This window comes from Chiloscyllium plagiosum, unplaced genomic scaffold (assembly GCF_037043375.1).
Source record: "Chiloscyllium plagiosum isolate Xiang-an unplaced genomic scaffold, Cpla_swu_hap1 HiC_scaffold_3, whole genome shotgun sequence".
NCBI lineage: Eukaryota > Metazoa > Chordata > Chondrichthyes > Orectolobiformes > Hemiscylliidae > Chiloscyllium > Chiloscyllium plagiosum.
This window is the reverse complement of record NW_028270141.1, coordinates 106,929,225-106,953,895: the sequence shown is the minus strand read 5'-3', so window position 1 is coordinate 106,953,895 and position 24,671 is coordinate 106,929,225. Positions and strand designations below refer to the sequence as shown.

Genomic DNA, 24,671 nt, shown 5'->3' with positions numbered 1-24,671 from the left:
AAATAACTACACTTTCTAAACAATGGGTGGAAACACCTTTGAAGAGTTTGAGATGGTATATAATTGGATTGGGGAGTGACAGGTTAAGCTGAATGCCAAGAGCCATTGTTTGGACTATATCTTGTTGAAGGTAGTCGTCATGGCCTTGCATTTGCGCGGCATAAATATTACTTGCCTCTCTTCAGTCAAGACTAAATGCTGTCTGGGTCTTGCTGCATTTGAGCATGCATTGCTTTATACCTCAGGAGTCATGAATGGTGCTGAACATTGATCACTGCACAACAAATATTCTGACCTTACAGTGGAGGGAAAGTCATTGGTGAAATGCTGAATTGTTGGCCTAGGATACTACCCTGAGGAAACTTTTCCAGTAAGCTGTGCTGACTGACCAACCACTAAGAAGCACAACTATCTTCCTGTGATCGTTATGACTCCAACCAGCAGCGGGTTTTCCAAACGGATTCCCATTAACTTTAACTTTCCTGGAGCTCCTTGAAGACAGACTGCCCTTGCCATCAACACCACATCTGACTGGCTCTCATCTCCTCTAGAGTTCAGCTCTCCAGAGTATATCTGAACAAGAGCTGTAAGGAGATCAGGAGCTCAGTGGTACTGGTGGAAACCAAACTGAGCATTAGTGATCAGGTTATTGCTGAGCAAGTGCAGCTTGATAATACTGTTGATGATCCCTTCCATCACTTTACTAATGATCAACGATAAACGAATGGAGTGGGAAACTGCTGGGTTGGATTTGCTCCTTTATATACAAGGCATACCTGGACAATTTATATTGTCAGGTAGGTGCATGTATTGTAGATGAAGTGGAACAGCTTGATTAGAAGCATGGCAACAAGCATAGATCTGCAGCACTACTGACGGGGTCCTGGCATTCTCCAATTGTTCCTCGACAAACACTAAGTGAATTGAAATGGCTAAAGACTGGCACCTGCGATCCTGGAGGCTTTCAGTGCAGGCCAAGGTGATGGCTAAAGTTTCTTATAAAACGTTTTGGCCTTGTCCTTTGACTCTATAACCCAGTAGATTAGTGCAGAGTCATTAACCACAGAAACAGACTCTTTGGTCAAACTCATCCATATTGACAAAGTTTCCCAAACTAAACCAGCCCCACTTGCCTATGTTTGACTGATATCCAGCTAAGCTGAAAAATGTGTTGCTGGAAAAGCGCAGCAGGTCAGGCAGAATCAAAGGAGCAGGAGAATCGATGTTTCGGGTAGAAGCCCTTCTTCAGGCTTATTCTCCTGCTCCTTTGATGCTGCTGACCTGCTGCGCTTTTCCAGCAACACATTTTCAGCTCTGATCTCCAGCATCTGCAGTCCTCACTTTCTCCTGATATCCCTCTAACCTTTCCCATTCATGTACATGTCCAAATGTCTTTCAAAGATTGTAACCGTACCTGCATCTATCACTTCCTCTGGCAGTTCATTCCAATTACAAACTACCCTTTGTGAAAACGGACCCTCAGAGCCCTTTTAAATCTTTCCCCTCTCACTTTAAAAACATGCCCTCTCGTTTTGAACTCCCCTACCCTCAGGAAAGGACGTTCACTATTCACCTTATCTTTCCTACCATGATTTTAAGTTTCTATGAAGGTCACCCCTCAACCCCCTACACTCCAGCAAAAAAAAAAGTCCCAGCGTAAACAGCCTCTCCTTGCAAATCAAACCCTTCAGTGCTACCAGCATCCTTTAAATCTTTTCTAAACCATCTCCAATTTAATAATATTCTTTAAAAGCAAGGCAACAAGAACTATACACAGTACTCCAAAGGTGGCCTCACCAACATCCTGTACAACCGCAACGCGACATCCCAAATCCCATACTGAATGCTCTCGAGGATTGAAAATATTTGTGGAGCCTCCTCCATTGGGTTCTTTCATTGCCCATCCTCAGGAAAGGACGTTCACTATTCACCTTATCTTTCCTACCATGATTTTAAGTTTCTATGAAGGTCACCCCTCAACCCCCTACACTCCAGCAAAAAAAAAAGTCCCAGCGTAAACAGCCTCTCCTTGCAAATCAAACCCTTCAGTGCTACCAGCATCCTTTAAATCTTTTCTAAACCATCTCCAATTTAATAATATTCTTTAAAAGCAAGGCAACAAGAACTATACACAGTACTCCAAAGGTGGCCTCACCAACATCCTGTACAACCGCAACGCGACATCCCAAATCCCATACTGAATGCTCTCGAGGATTGAAAATATTTGTGGAGCCTCCTCCATTGGGTTCTTTCATTGCCCATCCTCATTCACAACTGGATGAGGCAGTGCCCAGTGTGGATTTGGTCAATTGGTTGTGAATCACTCAGCTCTATCACTTGCTGCATATGCCATTCAACATGCAAGTGATCCTGTGTTACTGTTTCAACAGGTGGACATCTCTTTTTGGTATATCTGGGTGTTGCTCCTTATAAAACCTTTCATTGAATGAGGATTGATTCTCCTGGCTTGACGGCAATGATAGAGTGGGTGTATGCAGATTGCATTGGAGTGTAATTCTGCTGCTGCTGATGGCTAAAACACTTCACAAATGTCCAATCTTGGTGTTGCTAGAACCTTTCAAAATCCACAATGATAGTGCCACACAATTAAAAGACATCCTCAATGGAGTAACAAGACTTGATCGCCACAAGAACAGTGTCACACCTATGAAGTATGTATTTTACTGTTGCCAAGTCATTCAGCAACTGCCACAGACTCAGTCATAAACTAGGTGCTTTCGGGTTCAACAACTCAGCCTGTAGGAGAACTGCCTAGCCAATCTTAGCAATGGACATTGTAGAATCGTCCGAAAGATAACTTTCCCAATTTTGGCATGAGCATAGAGATGTTAATATGGTGGACACTCAGATTCTGGTCCTAGACTCTTCCAAGACATAAGGGATGCCAATTTAAGACTGAGAGGAGGAGGGATTTCTTCTCTCAGAGAGTGGAGATTCCTTGAAACTCCTTGCCACAGAGATTGTGCAGGCACAGTTCAAGTGTGAACTTAAGGCTGAGACAGACTCTTGATCAATAGAGGAATCAAGGGTTATGGAGGAAGGACAGGACGAGTGCTGGTTTGAGGAGCCTAAATGGTTTAATATTTCAGTTTCTGGTCAACATTAATCCCAAGAGGATTACGGTGGAATCTCAGTAACTGTGGCCTGACCGAATGTCAAAAGGAAGTGACCTTGTCTTTTGTAAGAGGGTCATTACCTACAATAACTGTGGCATAAATGCTTTCTGGCATCTGGAAGTTCAGTTCCCATTGTCAGTCCTTTACAAAGGGGGAGGAGTACAATCAGTTACTTTGATGTATGACTTTTAGGAGAATAATAATAATAATAATAATAGTTAGAGTCATAGAGATATACAGCATGGAAACAGACCCTTCGGTCCAACTCATCCATGCCAACCAGATATCCTAAATTAGTCTAGCATCCTAAATCTGCCAGCATTTGGCCCATATCCCTCGAAACATTCCCTATTCATGTACCCATCCAGATGCCTTTTTAATGTTGTAATTGTACCAGCCTCCGCCACTTCCTCTGGCAGCTCATTTGATGCACTTACCACCCTGTGCATGAAAAGGTTGCCCCTTAGGTCTCTCAAATCTTTCTCCTGTAAACTTAAACCTATGCTTTCTAATTTTGGACTCCCCCACCCCAGGGAAAAGACCTGTCCATTCACCCTATCCATGCCCCTCGATTTTATAAACCTCTAAGGTCACACCTTAGCCTCAGACTCTCCAGGAAAAATACTCCCAGTCTATTCTGCCTCTCTATAGCACAAATCCTCCAACCCTGGCAACATCCTGGTTAATCTTTTCTCAACCCTTTCACGTTTCACAACATCCTTCCGATAGGAAGGAGACCAGATTGCATGCAATATATCAAAAGTGGCCGAACCAATTTCTGTACAGCCACAACATGACCTCCCAACTCCTATATACTGACCAATAAAGGCATGCATACAAAATGTCTTCTTGACCATCCTACCTACAACTCCACTTTCAAGGCACTATGAACGTGCATTCCAAGGTAGTAGCAGGTAATGGTGTTTTGGAAGATAGTTCCAGGAGGAATATCTGAAAGATTGGGTTCCAGTGGTAAAACAGAAGACTAGGAAAACTGTCAAACTGACTGACTCATGAATCATATGTTGAAAATGTAGCCTCAAAAATAAAAAGATAAAAAGTCAAGCTATTTATATATATAAAAAACTACACATTCAAGGAATAGGAATGGCAAATCAAGAGAAATGTCTCTTACCTTGCTTCAAGCAGAGCTGCCATATTTATACCTATGAATTGTAGACAGGACAGTTTTAACTGTTCAGCGTTGTACATCGTAGCAAACTCCAAAAGTTCTGAAGCATTTTTTAAAGTTACTGAAACAAAGTTAAGCCTGTTAATATTCAGGAAAACTTAGCAATGATGCACAAGAAATCATCTAAGCCTGCAAGCCTTTTCTACCAATCAAATCAATGAAACTACATTTTACCTCTATCTTCCGATCTTTGTTCCACATTCCACAATTGATCTGTCTTGAAAATTTCAACTGATCTACTATTTGTACTTTTGAGTAAAAGTTCAATATTTCCGTGATTCTTTGCATGAAAAAGCTTTTTCCCAATTAAAAAAAAATGGCCAAACTCTATTTTTATGATGCCGCCCTCTTTTGTGGGCTCCTCCACAAGGGGAAATAGCTTCATTTTATCCACACTTGTGAATCCCTTCATTTTAAGTTCCTAAATTAAAGCACTCTTCAAACTCCTAACATCAGACTAGGATAGTTTACAGAAGGTCTTACATGCAACTATAGAGAAATAGGAAGCAAAAAGACATAGTTTCAGCTTCTCAATCATATAGGAGTCCGAAAACTCATTTGAAATCTCTCAATTTAACAATTTAGAATTATTAGTGACATGGTGATCAAAACAAGTTAAGAAAGTTAAGTAATTGAGGTTTTATGATCTATCACTTTTAACATTTTACTTTATCAATTATTTTGATGAAATAGTTGGCTTTAAAATTCATTTGAACTAAAAATAACTGAATTATTTGCAATTATTTTTGCAACTCAATTTTATATTGCTTGGCAACACAGAACTTAAATACCGTTAAAAGCAGACAAGAAGTAGCTTTGTGTGTCTTGGCAGCTATCAAAACTAGGCCCAATCACTTAACCTATTGATATTTCTTTGCAATGTTAGGCTCCCTGCTTATAATGCCGCCCATCTTATATATGGGGCTTCCATTTCCATAACCCAATTTGTTAATACAGTAAATATTTGAGGCCGCATCAATCTTTGGATGGCACCATTCACCACTATTCACATTTGGCCATAAGTCATCTCATGTCCCTTTTAGTGTTTTTTTTTTTAAAAAAGTGTATATATACATTCCTTTTCCCCAGGTAAATCGAGGGCCTTGCATACACTGAGCTTCTGACATATGCAAATACATCACATAAGGCCATAGTGATCTTGGGTTGGCTTCCAGTGTAACTTGCTACACAGTCAGGGTTGTAACTTACAGGCCGAGCCTGCAAATTATGGTTGCCAGTTCACTGTTTTTGCTGCATTGCCATGTCAATCATGGTCTAACTAATCATGGTCTAACTAAACTTTCCTTATGTCGAATAAAATTAACCCATTTTCCACCACTGGCTGAGTTGTTGAATGCTAAAGCACCAAGTTGATGACAGAGTCTGTGACAGATGCTGAATGAACTGGCAACAGTAAAAACTGTTCCTGCAAAATTAAGTTAAAAAATCTCACATTTTTCTGTAATAGCCACTTCACAAATCTCCTTTAGACGATTGATAAGAAGCTGATCAGCAACCACGAGTACATTACAGATAAATTCCACATCTGATGATTCTGTTGGAAAAATAATTTACAAATAGCATTCTTTATCAGCATTAAACGTCGTACAAACTTTAGCATAACTGACAGTAATTCCCATCAATAACATGTATTCCTGATTGTTCAGAGCTGTTCATGGCACAATGACATTTCAAGCAGTTAAACATTACTGAGGTTAACTGTTGATGAAATCAACCAATATTTTGTTGTAATGGCTCATACTGAAATAGTTAAGCTTTTCACTCATACCAGGCAATAAAAAGTAAGTCGAGAGCTCCACACAATTTTGATCATTCTTTTTTTTTTCCCCCTAAACTGAATGGTATGAATTTTTTGAATCAGGCCCAGCTGACCCAGTTCCTGCCAGCTGTAACTACCATGCTTGAAAATATTTTTATTTCTTAGCCCGGTTTGACTTGCCTATAAACTCAATACGAAATTAAGTTAACTCAAAGTTTGTGAGAAGATTTGTAGCTCGGGTGCTCGTTGCTGTGGTTCTGTTCGCCGAGCTGGAAGTTTTTGTTGCAAACGTTTCGTCCCCTGTCTAGGTGACATCCTCAGTGCTTGGGAGCCTCCTGTGAAGCGCTTCTGTGGTGTTTCCTCCGGCATTTATAGTGGCCTGTCCCTGCCGCTTCCGGTTGTCACAGGAGGCTCCCAAGCACTGAGGATGTCACCTCGACAGGGGACGAAACGTTTGCAACAAAAACTTGCAGCTCGGCGAACAGAACCACAGCAATTAAGTTAACTGTGGAGCAAGATTGGAAACCTTAGATTTAAAAGGTCATGATTGCAGTGGAAAAAAAAAAGATATTGCGCCACTTTGTCAAGGGCAAATAATTATGGCCATTACACACTGGCCCAACTAGTGACTCCTACATCCCATGTATGAATTATTTGTTTAAAAACCCTTCAGAATCTTGGATGAAGTCACCTCTCATTTTTCTAAACTGGAGAAAATGCAAAATAAAATTACTTGATATCAGAACTGAGGGGATATACACTTGTATATATAGAAAAAAGAAATCATACAACCATTCTTTTCCCTCCAATAGAAAACAGAGTCGCCACCTAATAAAAAAGGACAATGACTAATAAATTGGAAATTCAAAGAATCTGTTCTACCCAGTCTCAATGTCTTTGTCACTTCTAGACTTTGCTCTTCCAACACATGCATCCTGATAGCCTCCTGTCTTCCACACTATAGAAACTGGAGGTCATCCAAAACTCTCTACTTCTGTCCTAAGCCAGACCAAGTCTAGTTTCCCCCATTTCGCATGTGCCTGTTGAACTGAATTGATTGTCACATGTACCAAGGCACAGCAAAAGGCCTGTTGAGCAAAATTCAATCCAGTTCAAGAAACATTTTGATTTTAAAATTTTCACCTTATTTTCAAAATCCTTCACAGTTTAGATCCTCCGCTCTAACTCCCTCCAGCATTATAACTCTGAAATATCAACTCCCACTCCAACTGAAAGATTCATAGATGCACAAGAATAAGTGCGTTACCATTAGTAGCCATGCCTTCAACTGCTGACATCCTAAAACTCAAACTACCTTCCCAAACCCCCTAACATCTTTAAACTTTCAATACAATCTTTAAAAACTACTTAAATCATCTGTCCCAATACCTCTTTATGCAGTTTATTGTGAAATTTTATTTGACAGCACTCCTGGGATCTACCCTGGGGTCTTTTAGCACTATATAATACAAATTGTTGCTGATGAGTATAGTTAGAATGGGAGAACACAGTTGAGGCACATAGATAAATGCATTTTAAGATAAGCACGAACAAGGACGGACTAAAAAGGATAGATTGATGGATTTAGAAGAGTGTGATGAGGTTCATATGAAGCACAGACACTGGCATAGATCAATTCTTATGTGTAACTACATCCTCATACTTTGCAACATTATGTACTAAACTGCTGGTAGAGGGCAAAGGAAAGGCAGGCATTTGAAATAAGCACTCTGCATTTACATGATTGAATACAAGTTATGGAAAACATCATCCTAACCTTTAACAATTGGTGCTTCATCGGTGTAAATATAATCCAAAATAACCTCCAAAATGTCAGAATGAATGGGCATTTCCAAAGCTGTGCAACAAGTCGCCTAAACACAAAAATGCAGGGGTGGAAAAGGTGAATGGGAAGTTTCAGGGACAGGTTGGTGGTGGAAGAAAGGGAAAGATTGGGAAGGGAGAGAACAATAGAAAGAGATCAGATCAATTTTAACATTAAAACAGAATTACACTTCAATATTGATTGCTTTCTATTTCGTCTCAAAAGAATTTGGCTGGAGCAAGAGGCATATTTGCACATGGCTGTCCAGTTAACAAATGTCTTCAGATGTTTACTTGGGACTAAAGCTACTAAAAACAGTAATGTAGCACAAATTTGAGAGATTCTGAAACAGCAAGATTCCTTTATCTGTTTAGCTTTACAACTTCCAAAATTAGCAACATAACATTACAAACATTTGTTAAGAAAAACAATGCAGGTAGAGTACAGATCATTTCAATTGTTCAGAATACATCACATGAATTTTTTCTTTTGAATTGAGATGATTAAACAAGTCATCAGCCTAAAACATCTGAGATACACACCATTCTTATTGGATCAATCATTTATCTATTTTGTTATGCAGAAACCTCTACGTTTAACCATTTTCAATTAGAGCTAATTAACACCAAAGATCAGACATTTTCCCACAATAAATTCACGTAAAATGGTGAGGTTATGCAATTTGGCAGGAAGAATAGAGGAGCTGAATATTATTTCAAATGGAAGACAACAGCAAAAAACCATAACACAGATTTGGAAGTCGTCAAATAAAAATCATAACAATCTAGCAGCATATATGTTCAGGATTTAATAGGCAAGGCAAATTAAATGTTGACCTTTACTTCAAAAGGGAACGAGGGATAAAATCAAGGAGCTCTTGCTAAAACTACATAAGGCACTAGTCAGACCACAGAAGGAAAAGTAAACAGTTACAGGACACTTATCTGAAGACAGACAGATTGGCATTAGAGAGTCACTAAACGGCCCCTGGTATAGAGACATTGTCTCGTGAGGAGAGGTTGAGCAGATTAAGACTGTACTCATTGGAGTTTTGAAGAATGAGGGGTGACCTTTTTGAAACATATAAAAAAGATTCTTAGAGAACTTGTCAAGGTAGGTGTGAAAATGTTGTTTTCCCTTGTGGAAAGGCTGGGAACAAATAGCAAAATTTCAGAACAACAGATTGCCCATTTAAGACAGATAAGGAGGAATTTCTTCACTCAGAAGGCAGTAAATCTGTCGAATTTTACTGCAAAAGGGCTGTGTGGGCAAAAGGTTAAGATCTGTTAAATCAGTAACAGATCGAGAGCTATAGGCAAAGGCACCAATGTAGAGTTGAGGATGATCAGATTGGCCATCTTCGTACTGAATGGTGGCGCAGAAGTAGTCATGGGCTGAATGGCCTACTTCTGCTCTTACATCTTATGGCTTACATAATTCACAGCAATAAATGCTCACTTTCGACAGTTTTCAGTCCAACTAGGCTTTATTACACAAAAAAAATTTAAATACCTCAATCCAGGCATTACTCAGCATTTTGTGGAAGTATTCTAAAAGAAAGTAAATATAATTTATAAATTATTCTGGACAGGAATTCAAATTCAAGCAAACATTCAGGCACATAAATAAACAAAAAGAACATCTTTACCTAGTCTTGCACATAGCACACATTTGTGGCAGTCAAATTCTTTTCCATCTTTAGATCTCAAAGTTACATCACGCAAATATGAACTAATAGGAAACAGAAAAAGTAGGAATAAAAATTTGCTTCTGGAAAATGGAGAGATGAACAATCAAATCACAACAAAATTAAATTGTAGAATAGAGACACCCGGGATTCAAGTATATAATACTTTGACATTTGCAACACAGTTAAACAAGGTGGTTAAGAAGGCATTGAGCACACTTGCCCTCATTGCTCAGTCCATTGAGTATAGGAGTTGGGATGCCATATTGAAGTTGAATAGGACATTGGTGCTGCCTCTTCTGGGGTACCCTATTTTGGGAAGGATATTAAACTGAAGAGGGTTCAGAAAAGATTTACTGAGATGTTGCTTGGAATGAAGGGTTGGAGTTATAAAAATGGGCTGGATAGACTGGGATCTTTTTCCCTGGAGATACAAGATTGAGGGGTGACCTTATGCAAAGGGTGTAGATCACATAAATAATAAAAATGGTATTTTCCCCCCAAGGTGGGGGTTCAAAACTAGTGGGCATATTTTTAAAGTGAGGAGAAAGATTTTAAAGAAAAAAAAAGGACGAAGGGCAAATTTTATTTAAAAAATAGAAAGTGGTGCGTGGGGAATGAACTGCCAGAGGAAATGGTGGATGCAGGTATAGTTGCAACAATGAAAAGGCATTTGAACAAGAACTTTATTAGGAAAGATTTGGAGGGATATGGGCCAAGCACAGGGGAGGTGGGATTAGCTTAGTTTAGGAATGTGGTCAACGTGGAATAGTTGGACTGAAAGAGTCATACAACTTGCAAACAGACCAATGATACTTACTTTAGTGAAGTAGAGGCATGCCACTGCATTATGTGACAGAACATGAGGGTGATAAGCAAGATCATTCCCATACCAGGCTTTTTTTCATTAAAATTTACTTTCCTCATCTCCCAGATGCCAATGCTGCTTGGGTTTCATTCCACAGGCTTTGGCATCATGCTCAAGCAATTATTCTTCAAATATTAACCTAGATTGTAACTGTCTGCTGCTTATCTGACAATATAAAGCACTGTATCATGCCACTTTATCACTATCACCCCAAGTCATCACATATAGAAGGAAATAACAAGGAAAGGTCATTAAGATGTGCAAGACGAGATCGCTTTCTCCTGCTTTGACTGTTGGGAGAGCTGTGAAGATCAACAATTAGAAAGACTAGAAAATTAAAGCAGTAGCTTTATACTGGTGTACGTTAGCACATTTATTGAAGAAGAGCTTAATGTTCGATTTATAACAAGCATTGTAAATAAATATAATACTTTTAACACTTCCACTTCAAAGTTGTATTCAATTTTGACAGAGAAGCTAATTACAAAGAAACCAGGAAACCACTTGAGAATGAAAATTCACCCCAATACATAAAAATTTCTAACTATCATGCAATTTTTATCTGGTTATTATCAATAACTATATTCACCAAAACTGCATGTACAAATTATTTAGAAAATTCACAACCTTGAACTGTATTGCCAATCCTTCATTGCTGCTTGGTTAAAAACCTGGAACGGTTTTGCTAAGAACAATAGAGATATACCTACACCTTATGGAATGTAGCAGCAGAGGAGTAGGTAACAGATGCTGGTCTTACCAGTGGCGCAAACATCTCACACTGAGTTTGTGATAAAAAAATTCATGAGGAAATAAATTGCAAATCATTTTCATACTACCTTGTGAAGAAAAATTCAACCGTTATTCAAACATATGTGAGTCGGAGTTGTCAAAGATTTTTGACTATTTAATGTACCTAAGTATTTAAAGGTTAAGTCCAAAACAAAAAAGAGTTAACTAACTTTTCAAATAACATGCTTTAAGGCTAACACCAGAAAAGGTATTATATTGCACAATACTCAAACATATTTTAATGCTTTATCCTTACATTATTTGAAGAGATAAATACCACACCTTACCATTTCTTTCGGTTAAACTTCAGTTTGTTTCCACCTTTCTTATGTACAATTTTTATCTTCCAATTTTCCAATCTGACCCCTTCTAATCTGCAAATGCAATATTTAAATTTTTATGAAGCATTTAATTATCGAAACATAACCATTTTGAGATCCACATGGTAATGCAACGGTCATTTTAGAAATAAAGAGATTTAAAATATTTAGAATTAAGAGACAACTGGGGCAAATTACTTCATTCTTATCAAATTCTCTGGAAAATATTCAGTATCAGTCCTGCTAAACATCATCGATAGCGATGACAGAGTACGTGGTGTGAGAAAGAATTTCCCGATTCAATGGAAACAATTACCCAGATAAAATACCTTTGAAGGTCTGGAGGGGAACTAAATCAAAAAATGAAAATACTGTGCAGATCAATATTTTAAAATAATGGAAACTGACAACTTGTTCTTCTATAAAGAGAAGAAACATCTGCCTTTGACAAATACAGAAATTTCACCCTCTTAAATTTGGTTTATCCCTTAATCTTACCTTGCAGAGAGACTGGCAAGACCAAGCTTTTTTGCCATAACCTGCAGCATTTTAATTGGATTAGCCTCCTCATTAAGGCCTCTGCTTTTTTTGTTGCTTTTACTTTTGGTTTTTGATTTTTTACATGGCAAATTTTCATAAACTTCAAATGCAGATTTCCCTTTCACTTCTTCACAAAAGCTGAAATTCTGCATAGATTCTTCCATGTTGGATATTAAAGGATCTTGATAAGTTAATATTTTATCTGTGCAATGGATTTTTGGTTTGTAGCCTTCAGTTAGCAAGTCACAAGTATCTGTATATATAAATTGTAAAATATAGGCAAACATGTCAGCTTGAATCTTATCCAGAATGTACAAGTCACATCCCATTGTATCACCTTCCTGTCGACGGATATCAGGCATGTCAACACGTTCTTCATCAGGAAAGAAAAGCTTCCGAAAGTAGTCTGATCGCATGGCCAGAATATACCTGTGGCTGGGAAAAACCTGATTGCCAACTTGACATGTGACATTGTGGATACTGTCAGTTTCAGTGGCTTCCCTGAGTAGTTTGCCAAAGTCTTCATTAAAGCTGGAGGAAGACACGTTTGGAATTTCATACAAGCTAAAAGAAAAGAAAAAAAAAAAGATGAACATTCCATGAAAGAGTACAAATATAAAAATAAGACCAAATTAGACAGCGTAGAAAATGGTAACAAACACAGGTGACTACAAGAGGACATGCATGTCAAAGTTGACAGACACGGTCCAATATATAATAATTGTATTCACATTAAAGTGCACAAGTATGACTATTAAGATAGATGTATTATATAAAAGGGAAATTGTTAAGTATCTGAAAAGGCAAAAGGCAGTCATACAGGAATTGAAATATGAGAGTTTAGTAGATGGCGCTAACTGAACATTGAGCACTTATGGACCAGACCAAACATCCTCAAAATATATTAAAGATGCCTAGACTCTAACTTCTTCCTATTTTTAAAGGCAAACATAAAGCAGGTGTTCCAGATACAATCCGATTGGTCAAACTACCAGGCTTAAAATAAAACACACTTTATTCTTACACTATAGTTAAAATACAAAGAAAAGAATTGGAAAACTTGAGAAAAATAGAATATTTATCTATTAAAATGCAACTGCTCCAATATTGGAGCAGACTACTTGGTACTTCTGTCTCAACCTCCAGTTATAAAAGGAAACCAGAGCAAATTACAGCTCTCAAAGCCATAGCATCACCACAGCACTGACAGGAATTATTGGCTGAATGACCACCTGTATTATTATCTCCAGTGATACTATAATGTAGAAGTTAACGTGAAGAAAGGCTTGTAATTATGCAATGTCTATTGTGATCTCAACATTCCAAAATGCTTTATTAGCTAATAAAGCACTGGTTTTCTTGTAAAGTAGACATTATTGAAATGGGGGAAACATACCAGTGAATTTGCACTGTGTACATTTCCATAAACAGTAATATGATAGCATCCTTTGAAACAAAATGACAAGGCTACTAACTGAGCCATGATTGAAATTTCTGTGACTCTTTGGATCAGCATGGGATCATGTGGTATAATAAAAATACCTCTAGTTTAACACAAGGACATTGCAATATATTATTTTATTCCAAGAAATGTTTCAGTAAACTGGACAGTTAGAACTTTTAGGTCTCAGCATACCCCTTAAATACAACTTTGACCCGAAAAACAGCAGATTCTTTGCTGCAAGCTTATTAATTCTTCATAAAGTAAATGAGCCATAAGACCACAACAGGGACTTCTGTTTGTCTCAAATTCCAGTCTGTCACTTCCCATTTCACCATCCACCCAGTTAACCTAAATATTGCCATCATTGTGAAATTCAGTCAATACCCTTTTAAAACAGGCAAAGCAGTATCATATCAGCTTGCCTAATACCACTCCAAGCACCTCACCAAAAATAAGATAAATATAAACTTGAATAAAAACAGAGTATAAAATGAACAGTTAAAATTTGAACAAATGCATTGGTAACAAACCAGATTATGCAATCATATTTCAACATTGAGAACTATTTATCTTGAGCATTTAGTGAAACTACTTCATATTTCTACTCATATCTTTATTTTTTAGAAATACTCAAATATGTTGTCAAAACATTTCATCTTGCATTTATCAGGACAGATTCAAAAGTGTCAAGTTCTAAAGGAAGCAACTGTTTACACACCAGGAAACTAAAGAAAAGCATGTTAGGGGAGATAAAAAAAGTCTATTCCCTCTAGTATAGAAAATTCAATACAAGTGAGTATAATCGTTACAATAACGTTAGATCAGTTAGAAATAAACTAAAAAGCACTTTTCCTAATGCAAAGGTTGCCTGAAGTCTGGAACACCTGATTCCAAAAAGGGACATACAGTAAAAAGATAATAGAGGTCCAACTGCATGATTTAATAGGGAAATAGTGGCTTGAAGATGAATATCCAACTCTTGTTTCTATGTGCAATACTCCCTTATTACAGATTATTCCTATCTGATGTTTTAGTACATGGAGGGGAGAAAAAAAATTTCAAAGTCAGTCCAAATTATTACACTTCATGATTACCAGCTATCGCGAGAGCTGGTTATTAGAATATTCACAATCTAAAATAGGCATAAAGGCAGTAAAAAGACCAGCAAGTGGATTTCCTTCTATTCTTTTTATCTCTCCAGTGAATGTTATTCATGCAAGGTTACCTGTGACAAACTAAAGACGTACCTAGTTTTAGGGTCAGATTGTAGAATAGCAAAGTTGCGCCCATTCATATCCATGGTAACAGAAACGGCACGATGAACACAAGGAAGCTTTTCAAGTCTAATCCGTTCATACAAGCTGTTGTTCATTCCAATTGTGTTAACAAAATGATCCAAAGTGTTTTGCAGAGCATTGGACAATTCCTCTAATAAAAACAGGAAACCCAGTTCAAGTGATAATATACTTCCATGCCAAAATAAAAGGCTGAATTCCAAACTAAACTCAAACTTACCCAGGGCAAAAAGAAAACACAGGTATTATACAAATTCCAATAGTGTGAACTAAGTTGAGCGGCGCATTATGAATACTTTACAAAGTCACTGCCACAACAATGGTTTAAAAGGTGTTACCAGTTCAAATACCTAGGAATATTTTAAATCATGACAATGACAATACATCGTAATCTGGGTACTGAAACAACTCACTGTGACAGATCAACATCAACTTCTAAAGTGGAAACTTAAAACAGGGTAACAAAATCCCTTTTCGATAATCCCTTTCTTTCAACCACTAATCTGCAAAGAAAAATCTCTCAAACTATAACCATACAAACCACCAACAATTACCTCTGACAAAAATTGCACTGGCAAGAAATAATCAAAAGTATGTATTATCTCCTAGTTTTATTATCTTATTTCACATGCAGTGATTGATACAGCTATATTCCATTTTAATTAAGTCTAAATGGTGAAGTTTCTTTGGATTGTAACCTTTTAAGCTACATAATACCTATCCTGCTACAAAATACTTAGGAACCCATACAGACATCATTTTGGAACTGTCTGCATTGTGACCAGTTCAGAGAATCAATGTTTTCTTCTCCAGAGCAACTGGCTTACATTTGGCCCACAGAAGTATGTTGACTTTGTCTTGGAGATGTTTTTTGTAGCAAAGTGAAACACTGTTCCTTTTGGTTCTTTGTGTCATGTAGTAATCGTTGCAGGGCAGAGGAAGCTATTCCAACCATCACGTTAGCACTGGCTTGCAGCATTTCACACAGCGCCATGCTCCTGCTTTTTCTCCATAACTGTGCACAATGTTTCTATTTAAATAACCAATTAATGCCCTCCTGAATGTCTCAACTGAGCCTCCACCATACTTCCAGGAAATCCATTTCATAACATAAGCACTGAGGGGCTGTAAAACCTGGTAGAGGTGTGCAGAGAGACGGGGAAAAATTAGAGAAAGAAAATGGAGACAAAAGGCAGAAAGATTAGGTATGAGACAGCCAGGCAGGGCAACTAAGCAGGAAAAAAGGGAACAAAAAAAAAAGTCAGGGAGAGATGAACAGGAGTTGAAGGAAAAACAGACTTAGGAGGGGATATCTACCATTCTCATGATTTCTCACACTCCCTCTCTGCCATGAAGAACAGCCCCTGCACCTGGATTTTGCTTTAGCCTGGCTGGTTCAGGGAGGGGAGAAGGTAGGGAGATTAAAAGGATCAAAACAGGCATTGAGATTGCAACGTATGGGGTGCTGCATATATGGAACAAGCCATGAACTACAGGCTGGTACAATTACAACATTCAAAATGCATCTGGTTGGGTATAGGAATAGGAAGGGTTTAGAGTGATATGGACCAAATGCTGGCAAATCAAACCAGACCCATCAGGATGTCTGGTCAGTGCTGGACCGAAGGGTTGGTTTCCAGGTTGTGAGACTGTCTCTATGTACTCCCTTGGTTTCTTCATCCTTCTAAAATACATCGCCTCACACTTTTCAGGATTAAACTCCACTTGCCACTGTCTAAACTATATGATCCTGGTGATCTAAGACTTTCCTCCGCGTGGCTTACCACACCAATTTTCGTGTCATCTGCAAATTTACTGATCATACCTCCTACATTCATTTCTAGATCATTGATACACACAACAAACAGCAATGCACCCAGCACTGAACCCTGTGGTATGCCTATGGACATAGGCTTCCAGTCACAAAAACACTGATAATCACTCTTTGCTTCCAGCCTCTAAGCCAATTTTGAATCCAATTTGTCAAACTGCTGATCTCACAGCTCAAAGTTATGCAAGACCTTGTCAAAAGCCTTACTGAGGTCCATGCAGACATGAAATGTATGACTCATCTGCATACCCAGTTATCATCTCAAAGTTCAATCACATTTGCTGGCATGATCCCCCCTTTACAAAACCATGTTAATTATCCTTGATTAATACTGTCCTTCAGATTTTATTCACTAGTTTCCCTACCACAGATGTTAGACTCACTGGACCGTATTTTCCCGACTTATTCTGAACATCCTTCTTGAATAATGGAACCACATTAGTTGTCCTCTACTGCTCTGACACTATGGCCAGAGAGGATTCGAAAATTAATGTCAGAGTCCCTGTAATCACCAGTCACATCAGTTTAAGATATGTTTAAGATAGCAGTTTTATCTCAGCCCAGGACAGGTTGTTATTGAATAGGATTTAATATCTGGACAGAACGCTCGCACAGACTATCATCCATATTAAGAGATGTTACATCTACATTTATGACACACATGAGAAACATTTACACAAACTAGTTTATGTTAAAAAAAATCCACTCAAATTCATAAATCAATGTCACAGAATCCTTACAGTGCAGAAAGAGGCCATTCAGCCCATTGAGTCTACAGTGGTCCTCTGAACAGCATCTTATCCAGACCCAGCCTATCACCTAATCCCTGTAACCCTAAATTTACCATATCTAATCCCCCCAACCTGCACATTGTAGAAATTTCACACAACCAATCCATTAACCTGCACATCTCTGGAGTGAGAGGGAAGCAGAGCATCCAGGGGGAACAGACAGCCAATGCTGGAATCAAACCCAAGTTCTTGGCGCTGTGAAGCAGCAGTGCTAACCTCTGAGCCACCATGCTGCCAAGCTAGAGAGACATGCCCCCCAATAAATTTTCACTGTGAAATTTAAATTCATTTAAAGAAATTAATCAGAGCAACAAGATTGAACTTTTTACCTTTCCTTTCCAAATTTGTTTTTTCTCCTCCTGCCCAGTGTCCTGTAAACCCTTCACCATCTTGTGTTACAAACATCATTTCATGCTTGCTCAAAGCAATGTCTGACACGAAGACTTGACGGCCATAAGCCCACCGACACTGTTTAATTATGCAGCTTGAAGATCGCCAACAAAACACCTGATGGGGAAAAAAAAAGGAGGAAATTGAAACAAATAACTGCCCGAGTGAAATAAATAAAAGAAAGAATGTTCATAAACTGATTATCCCCATCCAATAAACAAAGACAAACAGCACAATAAGAAAATGGCACTCTGTAGCTTGGAGCAGGATTCTTTGCAACATTCAAGCTGCCTAATCTTTAAGCTTCAAACTTCCACTTTTTTTTGCTTCGACAGAAAGATGAAAGGTGATTTGATAAAGGTGTACAAGATGATAGAGGCACAGAGTGGACAGCCTGAGACATTTTCTGAGGGCAGAAATGGCTATCATGAGGGCGCTTAATTTTAAGGTGATTAGAGGATAGTTTTAGGGGAGATGTCAAAGGTAGGTTCTTTAGACAGTGTTGGGTGCCTGGAATATACCACCAACAGCGGTAGTAGAGTCAGATACATTAGGGACATTTAAGTGACTCCTGGATAGGCACATGGATAATAGTAAAATGAAGGATATGTAGGTTAGTTTGATCTGAGAGTCGGATAAAAGGTTGGCACAACAATCAGGGCTGAAGGGCCTGTCCTGTTCAACGTTGTAATATGGAAAGGGATCAGTGTAGAGAAACATTCTTTAACTGGGTCCATGAAGTGGATAGATATTATAGAAGCTGAAAGAAGCACATGTACCCAAAGTAGTTTCAGGAGGAAAAAACAAACAGATTGGAAGAGCTACCACTTCCAAAATTCCACCTTCTTCGTAAGTCAGAAAGAGGTTAGGATTGCTTATGTCTAAAAAGATGCTGAAACTAAAGCTCTCCAATCCATATTCTGAGTAATTGCATAACTGACTGAAACTAGAAGCAAGCTATATGGCCCACTTCAGCTCTGCTGGTGTTTCACTACATCATTCTATTTAATAATCCTAATGCCCGAGTCCTCCTTGGTACCTGTACCCATTTGAAGTAAGTAGCTAATGCTCTATTAAAAAAAAAGACAATTACCTCTGCCTCAAATCAATACCATTGTTTGCAGATACTTTGTGCTCAGCTCCATTTGCAACTTATATCTACTAACTTCTGACTGACAATGAACTGCTCTTCAGCTGTAGTGCTCAGCTTATTGGATCACTGTTCATTTCCTATTTTCATCTATTGATAGTACTGTATGTTGAATGTGCAGTTATTTCCACATTTTCCACCCTTTCATAATCCATTGGGCTATACAATTCCTTTGGCATAAGTATGGAACAAGATTAGGATCACGATCCCCTCAGATATCAATAACTTCTTAAAAGATATTTGAAAAGTAGCATTGACCAAACACCATTTCTGTAGGCAATTAAGAGCATAAGTAGTAGGAACAGGAATAGGCTGTTTTGCCGCTTGAGGGTGCTTTGCCAACATATGTCTGATCAGACACTCCTTAGGTCCACTTTTCTGCCCTTTTCCCATGAGTTCTCTACTGGTCAAGAACCTGTCTCAGCCTTAAATACAAAAAAAACCTCTGCTCCCACAGTTCGATCACCTGGAGTTGTGTAATTTTTAAACTTTGTCCACCCTAGTCCAACACTGACACCTCCAATTCAGACCAATCAGTTTAACATGTTCTTAAAACAAGCCCCCTGTACCAGGCTTCAATCACATCTTCCCTTATGTAAAGGGACCAAAGCTGATTAAAATACTTCAGTTGTGATCTCACCAGCACCTTGTACATTTGCTGTAAGACTTCTCTAATCTTATGGGCAAAAGGGAGGACTGCAGATGCTGGAAACACTAGACAATAGGTGCAAGAGTAGGCCATTCTACCCTTCGAGCCTGCACCTCCATTCATTATGATCATGGCTGATCATCCTCAATCTCCATAACCCTTGATTCTACTATCCTCGAGAGCTCTATCCAACTCTTTCTTAAATGAATCCAGAGACTGGGCCTCCACTGCCTTCTGGGGCAGAGCATTCCACACATCCACCATTCTCTGGGTGAAGAGGTTTCTCCTCATCTCGGTCCTAAATGGCCTACCCCTTATTTTTAAGCTGTGTCCTCTGGTTCGGGACTCACCCATCAGCGAAAACATGTTTCCTGCCTCCAGAGTGTCCAATCCTTTAATAATCTTATACGTCTCTTTCAGATCCCCTCTCAGTCTTCTAAACTCAAGGGTATACAAACCCAGTCTCTCCAATCTTTCAACATAAGATTGTCCTGCCATTCCAGGAATTGACCTCGTGAACCTACGCTGCACTCCCTCAATAGCCAGAATGTCTTTTCTCAAATTTGGAGACCAGAACTGCATACAATATTCCAGGTGCGGTTTCACTAGGGCCCTGTTCAGCTGCAGAAGAACCTCTTTGCTTCTAAATTAGAGTGGTGCTGAAAAAGCACAGCAGGTCAGGCAGCATCCGAGGAGCAGGAAAATCGAAGTTTCAGGCAAAGGCCCTTCATCAGGGATGGAGGGAGGGAGCGAGCCTCCAGGGTGGAGAGATAGAATCCCTGAAAGTGGATAAGCTAACTTCTCTCGTTATGATTATTTTATCCAGTGTCCTAACTTGTTTCCCTCTTATGCTTGTGTTGAACAGATATCAGAGTAGATCACATGACCCGCTTCCATTCTTCAGTTTAGTATCACAAAAATATAGCCTTCAGTTATTTATAGCAGTTGTTTGCCATTTAGATTTACTTTGAATATTAAATATTATTTAAGATTAGATTAGATTCCCTACAGTGTGGAAACAGGCCCTTCAGCCCAACAAGTCCAAACCAACCCTCCAAAGAGTAACCCACCCAGACCCATTTCCCTCTGACTAATTCTAACACTACAGTGTTAACAGAAGGTACATAAATTATTATAGGTCACAGATCTCAGAATGAGTTAATTATGGGTGATAACTAACATAAGCCCAGTTAAATTGTGGCCAGAAACCATTAACAGTCATCAGGACTATTTCACCTTTTATACATAGAACATCTCCTGGCCAGGATGCAAGCAGGCAAATTCAATCATGGTGTCAAAACACATATGGAAGTATTTGTTCTGTTGTATTCAATTCAACTCTGCAAAGCAAACCAGTCCTATTCCCCCACTCTATCCCCATAGCACTGCAAGCTTAATTCCCTCTGTAGCCCATTTGATTTTCTTTCGAAATCGCTGATCGTATCTGTCTATCATTCTATCATCCACATAGGCAGGAAGTTCCAGATCATTTAACAGAATCACAATGGTTAACAGCATAGAAACAGACTCACCCCTCGCAATACCTGGAGACTTCTACACTGCTCCCAGTAGCATTTCAAAATATCTCTTGTTTCTACACCCTAACCAAATGAATTCTATCCTTGTCCCAAAAGGATTCACCACCCCTTATTACTTCTCAATCAATCATGTTGGAAACACTATCCTGAAACATTAGAGTGCCCTATCCTCAACATTTTTAAGCCACATTTCCATTATAGCCACATCATTCTCCCACACAGGTACGCATGCTTGTAAACCAGCCAGCTGGGGAGAATCCCATAATCTGTACTGCACTTAAGTCAATCCCAATTTCTATCATCTTCTATGCATAGAAAAATCAGGTAGGTCCCTTTACGTAATTCAGTGTTGTTCTTACCATCTCCAAGCTCCACCATCGACCTAATGCCTCCCCAAAGGAATTTCACAAAAAAAAGCTAAAACTAAACGTACACGTACGATGAAGGATGACCAACATAGCTGATTGAGAAAAAGGGACTGAAAAACAAATTATTCCATGCATAAATAACTGGGTGCATGGCCACCCTTGTGGGAGGCCTGTGCAAGAGTATGGAGGAGTCAGGAGATCAGTGTTTGAGATTGGATTGGGGTGATGGGATGGAAGGAGGAAGTGGTGAATAAAAAAAGTTTAGAGATCAGAAAGGACAAACTCATGGAGATCTAAAACAGGAGTGTGAACATTTTAAATGAAAATGAACCTGGAACGCTGGAAGCCAATGCAGAACAGGCAATGTAACTAGTAAACTAATTTGATACTTGGTGTGCAAGCAGTCCCAACTTGAAGCTAACACACAATTTCTAAAGTGATGGTTCAACATGATCTCCTATAATAACTATTGAAGCAGTTACTCTTCTGCATTGATAGGGATCATGGAGCGAAAAACTTCTTGGATCATGAGCATAAAGCTTGTGGTGCCATATAATTCTGTTGCAAATGGCAGAGTCTTCTACATTTGTCCTCAGTTAATGTGAGATAAGGTAAAGAATGGTGCTTTCAATACAGATGAAAATTTGTCTTCAGAAAAACCAAGATTTGATTCGCAGCAATCTACCATGAACAGGTATCTTCAACAGTTAGTTGTTGAGAAAGTAGTTGTGAATGGTAATCTTGATGTTGATTACCATTTGATGGGAGCCAAATCTGGCAATTAGGTACTTTAGGACTTAGTAAATGGGAAATGATGGGAAAGACATCATTCTAAAAAGGGTCTTTGCGCTGCAATGGTAGTGTTCCTACCTCTGGTCCTGTGGCCTGGGTTCAAGCCCCATCTGAACAGGTTGTCACCTAGATATTTTGAAACATCACTTAGCAAGTGATGGTAGAAGCAAAATAATCCAAACCAGAATATATTCTATACTTCTGATTAGCCTTCCAACTGATGTTCATGATGAAAAATACACTGATTTAATCAAATAATGGAGAGCAATAGGTCATGAGCAGCATGAAGTATCCTTTGCCTTGTTCAACCTAAAAGGTGTAGAAGTCAGTGGGGCCAAAAAGTAATGACGATAACTTGCCCATTTATTACAAGAGAACATCAATCCTAATCTTTGATATGCTTAAGTAATCAGAAGTTTCCTTCATCCATTTGCATACACATTTGGCAGGTGCTCCAGACCAGAGTTGACTACAACTATTTCTCCTTTCTTTTGGGTCTTTTTACCTCAATTATGCTCTCCTCTTGTAATTTTACTTTTGTAACTCAGTCCTTCTCCTTTTAAATTTCTCCATGCCTGGGACTCAGTAATTACGAATACCTCAATTCTTCATTATTCCTAGATATTCCTACTGACCTGTGTTCATGGTCTTGGTTTCACTTTGAGAAGCTACAGCTTCCCTCAGTATCACTGTTTGTGCCAAAGAGCCACTGAGGCACAGCACATCCAATCGCCTTATTCAACACTCTTGTTGATCTTTCCAAGCCTGCTCAGGGCAACCTTGTCAATTTCCTTCCTGTCACATTTACCCCTTCCACCTTTTTACATAAACTCTCTATTCCTGGAGTCTCAATCAAAGGCAGAGCTATCAGGTTACTTTCTTGTATCTATCAGCAGTTACACCTCCTCCCACAAGTCAATTGCAAAGGAACTTCCAAGTTCTGAGATCTCTCACCTTTGGCCATCTATTCACCTCAATTTAGTCAAGAATCTCCTGTCACAGCCCAGTTGGCTGAAGGGTCCATTTCTATATTGTTCATCTTTATAAATCCTTGATATTCATTTAATACAGAGGAACCTCAATTATCTGAAGGTCACGGGCAGGGAATATTTTGTTCTGTTAATTGAATGCCTGATAACATTGTTTAGCCAAGCAACAAGACCTTGCGATCTTGCCGGATAATCTGATATTCGGATAATTGAATGACGGATAATCAAGGTTCCTCTGTATCTTAAAAAAAAATCAAGAACTTTCTGTTTTAATGGTAAGATGCTAAACAATGCTGAAGCCACCAGATGGCATCCAGTACAATCAATGCAAACTAAAATTTCAATGACCAAAACTTGAAGATGTATTTACATAGAACTGCCTAAGCCAAACTGCTGTCCCAAGAAATGCAGGCAATACACAGAGTTCTTTGCATTTCTCCTGAGAAAATGTTCCCATCAATGCAAAAGACTTAATTCAAGTGAATGCAATTTAGTTCCCAAAAATGTACAGTAAGCAAATTTGTTCCCGTTTGTGGTATGATGACACTATCTCGATGGCCACAAGAGGGTGAACACGGGCAACAATATTCCAATTTCTTAAAGAACCTCTGCCTATATTCCACCCACTGCTCCTCATAGCAACACAACAGCCAACAGATTACAAAATTCAGAAGGGGGAGTGAATATTGGACATCAAACAGCATGGAATAAAAAGAAAGTTCCATTCATAATAGCTTTTGTTTTATTCATTTATGGGAGGTGGGTGTCGCTAACTGGACTGGCAATTATTGCCCATTCCTAATTGCTTCTGACAAGTGATAGTGAGCTGCTTTCTTGAGGCACTGCAGTCCATTTGGTGTAGATATACCCATAGTGCTGTTAGGGATGGAGTTCCAGGCTTTTGATCCAGCAACACTGAAGGAACATGGACATACTTCCACGTCAGAATGGTGAATGGCTTGGAGAGGAACCTGTGATGGCGATGTTCCCATCTTTGTGCTGTACTTGTCTTTCCAAATGGGAGCAGTCATGAGCTGGGAAGGCACTGTTAAGAGTCCTTGGTGAACTTCTGCATTTTTTTTAGATTAGATTAGATTACATTACAGTGTGGAAACAGGCCCTTCGGCCCAACAAGTCCACACCGACCCGCCGAAGCGAAACCCACCCATACCCCTACATTTACCCCTTACCTAACACTACGGGCAATTTAGCATGGCCAATTCACCTGACCCTGCACATCTTTGGACTGTGGGAGGAAACCGGAGCACCCGGAGGAAACCCACGCAGACACGG

At 39.0% G+C, this 24,671-nt stretch overlaps 1 protein-coding gene across 3 annotated transcripts in view; it reads right to left on the bottom strand.

Moving 5' to 3' along the window:
* Positions 1–24,671, bottom strand: part of ibtk (inhibitor of Bruton agammaglobulinemia tyrosine kinase) — a 113,740-nt gene that overhangs the window by 43,235 nt on the left and 45,834 nt on the right. For 2 of the 3 annotated variants that reach the window (XM_043686948.2, XM_043686949.2), the window contains exons 10-18: positions 17,832–18,009; positions 14,833–15,013; positions 12,100–12,705; positions 11,569–11,655; positions 9,583–9,665; positions 9,447–9,484; positions 7,887–7,983; positions 5,783–5,884; positions 4,273–4,390 (exon numbers count right to left, since the gene is read on the bottom strand). In XM_043686948.2, the coding sequence (XP_043542883.2) occupies positions 4,273–4,390; positions 5,783–5,884; positions 7,887–7,983; positions 9,447–9,484; positions 9,583–9,665; positions 11,569–11,655; positions 12,100–12,705; positions 14,833–15,013; positions 17,832–18,009 (1,490 nt within the window). The remainder of the gene's footprint in view (positions 1–4,272; positions 4,391–5,782; positions 5,885–7,886; positions 7,984–9,446; positions 9,485–9,582; positions 9,666–11,568; positions 11,656–12,099; positions 12,706–14,832; positions 15,014–17,831; positions 18,010–24,671) is intronic. The other variant, XM_087982367.1, reaches the window with a different exon arrangement.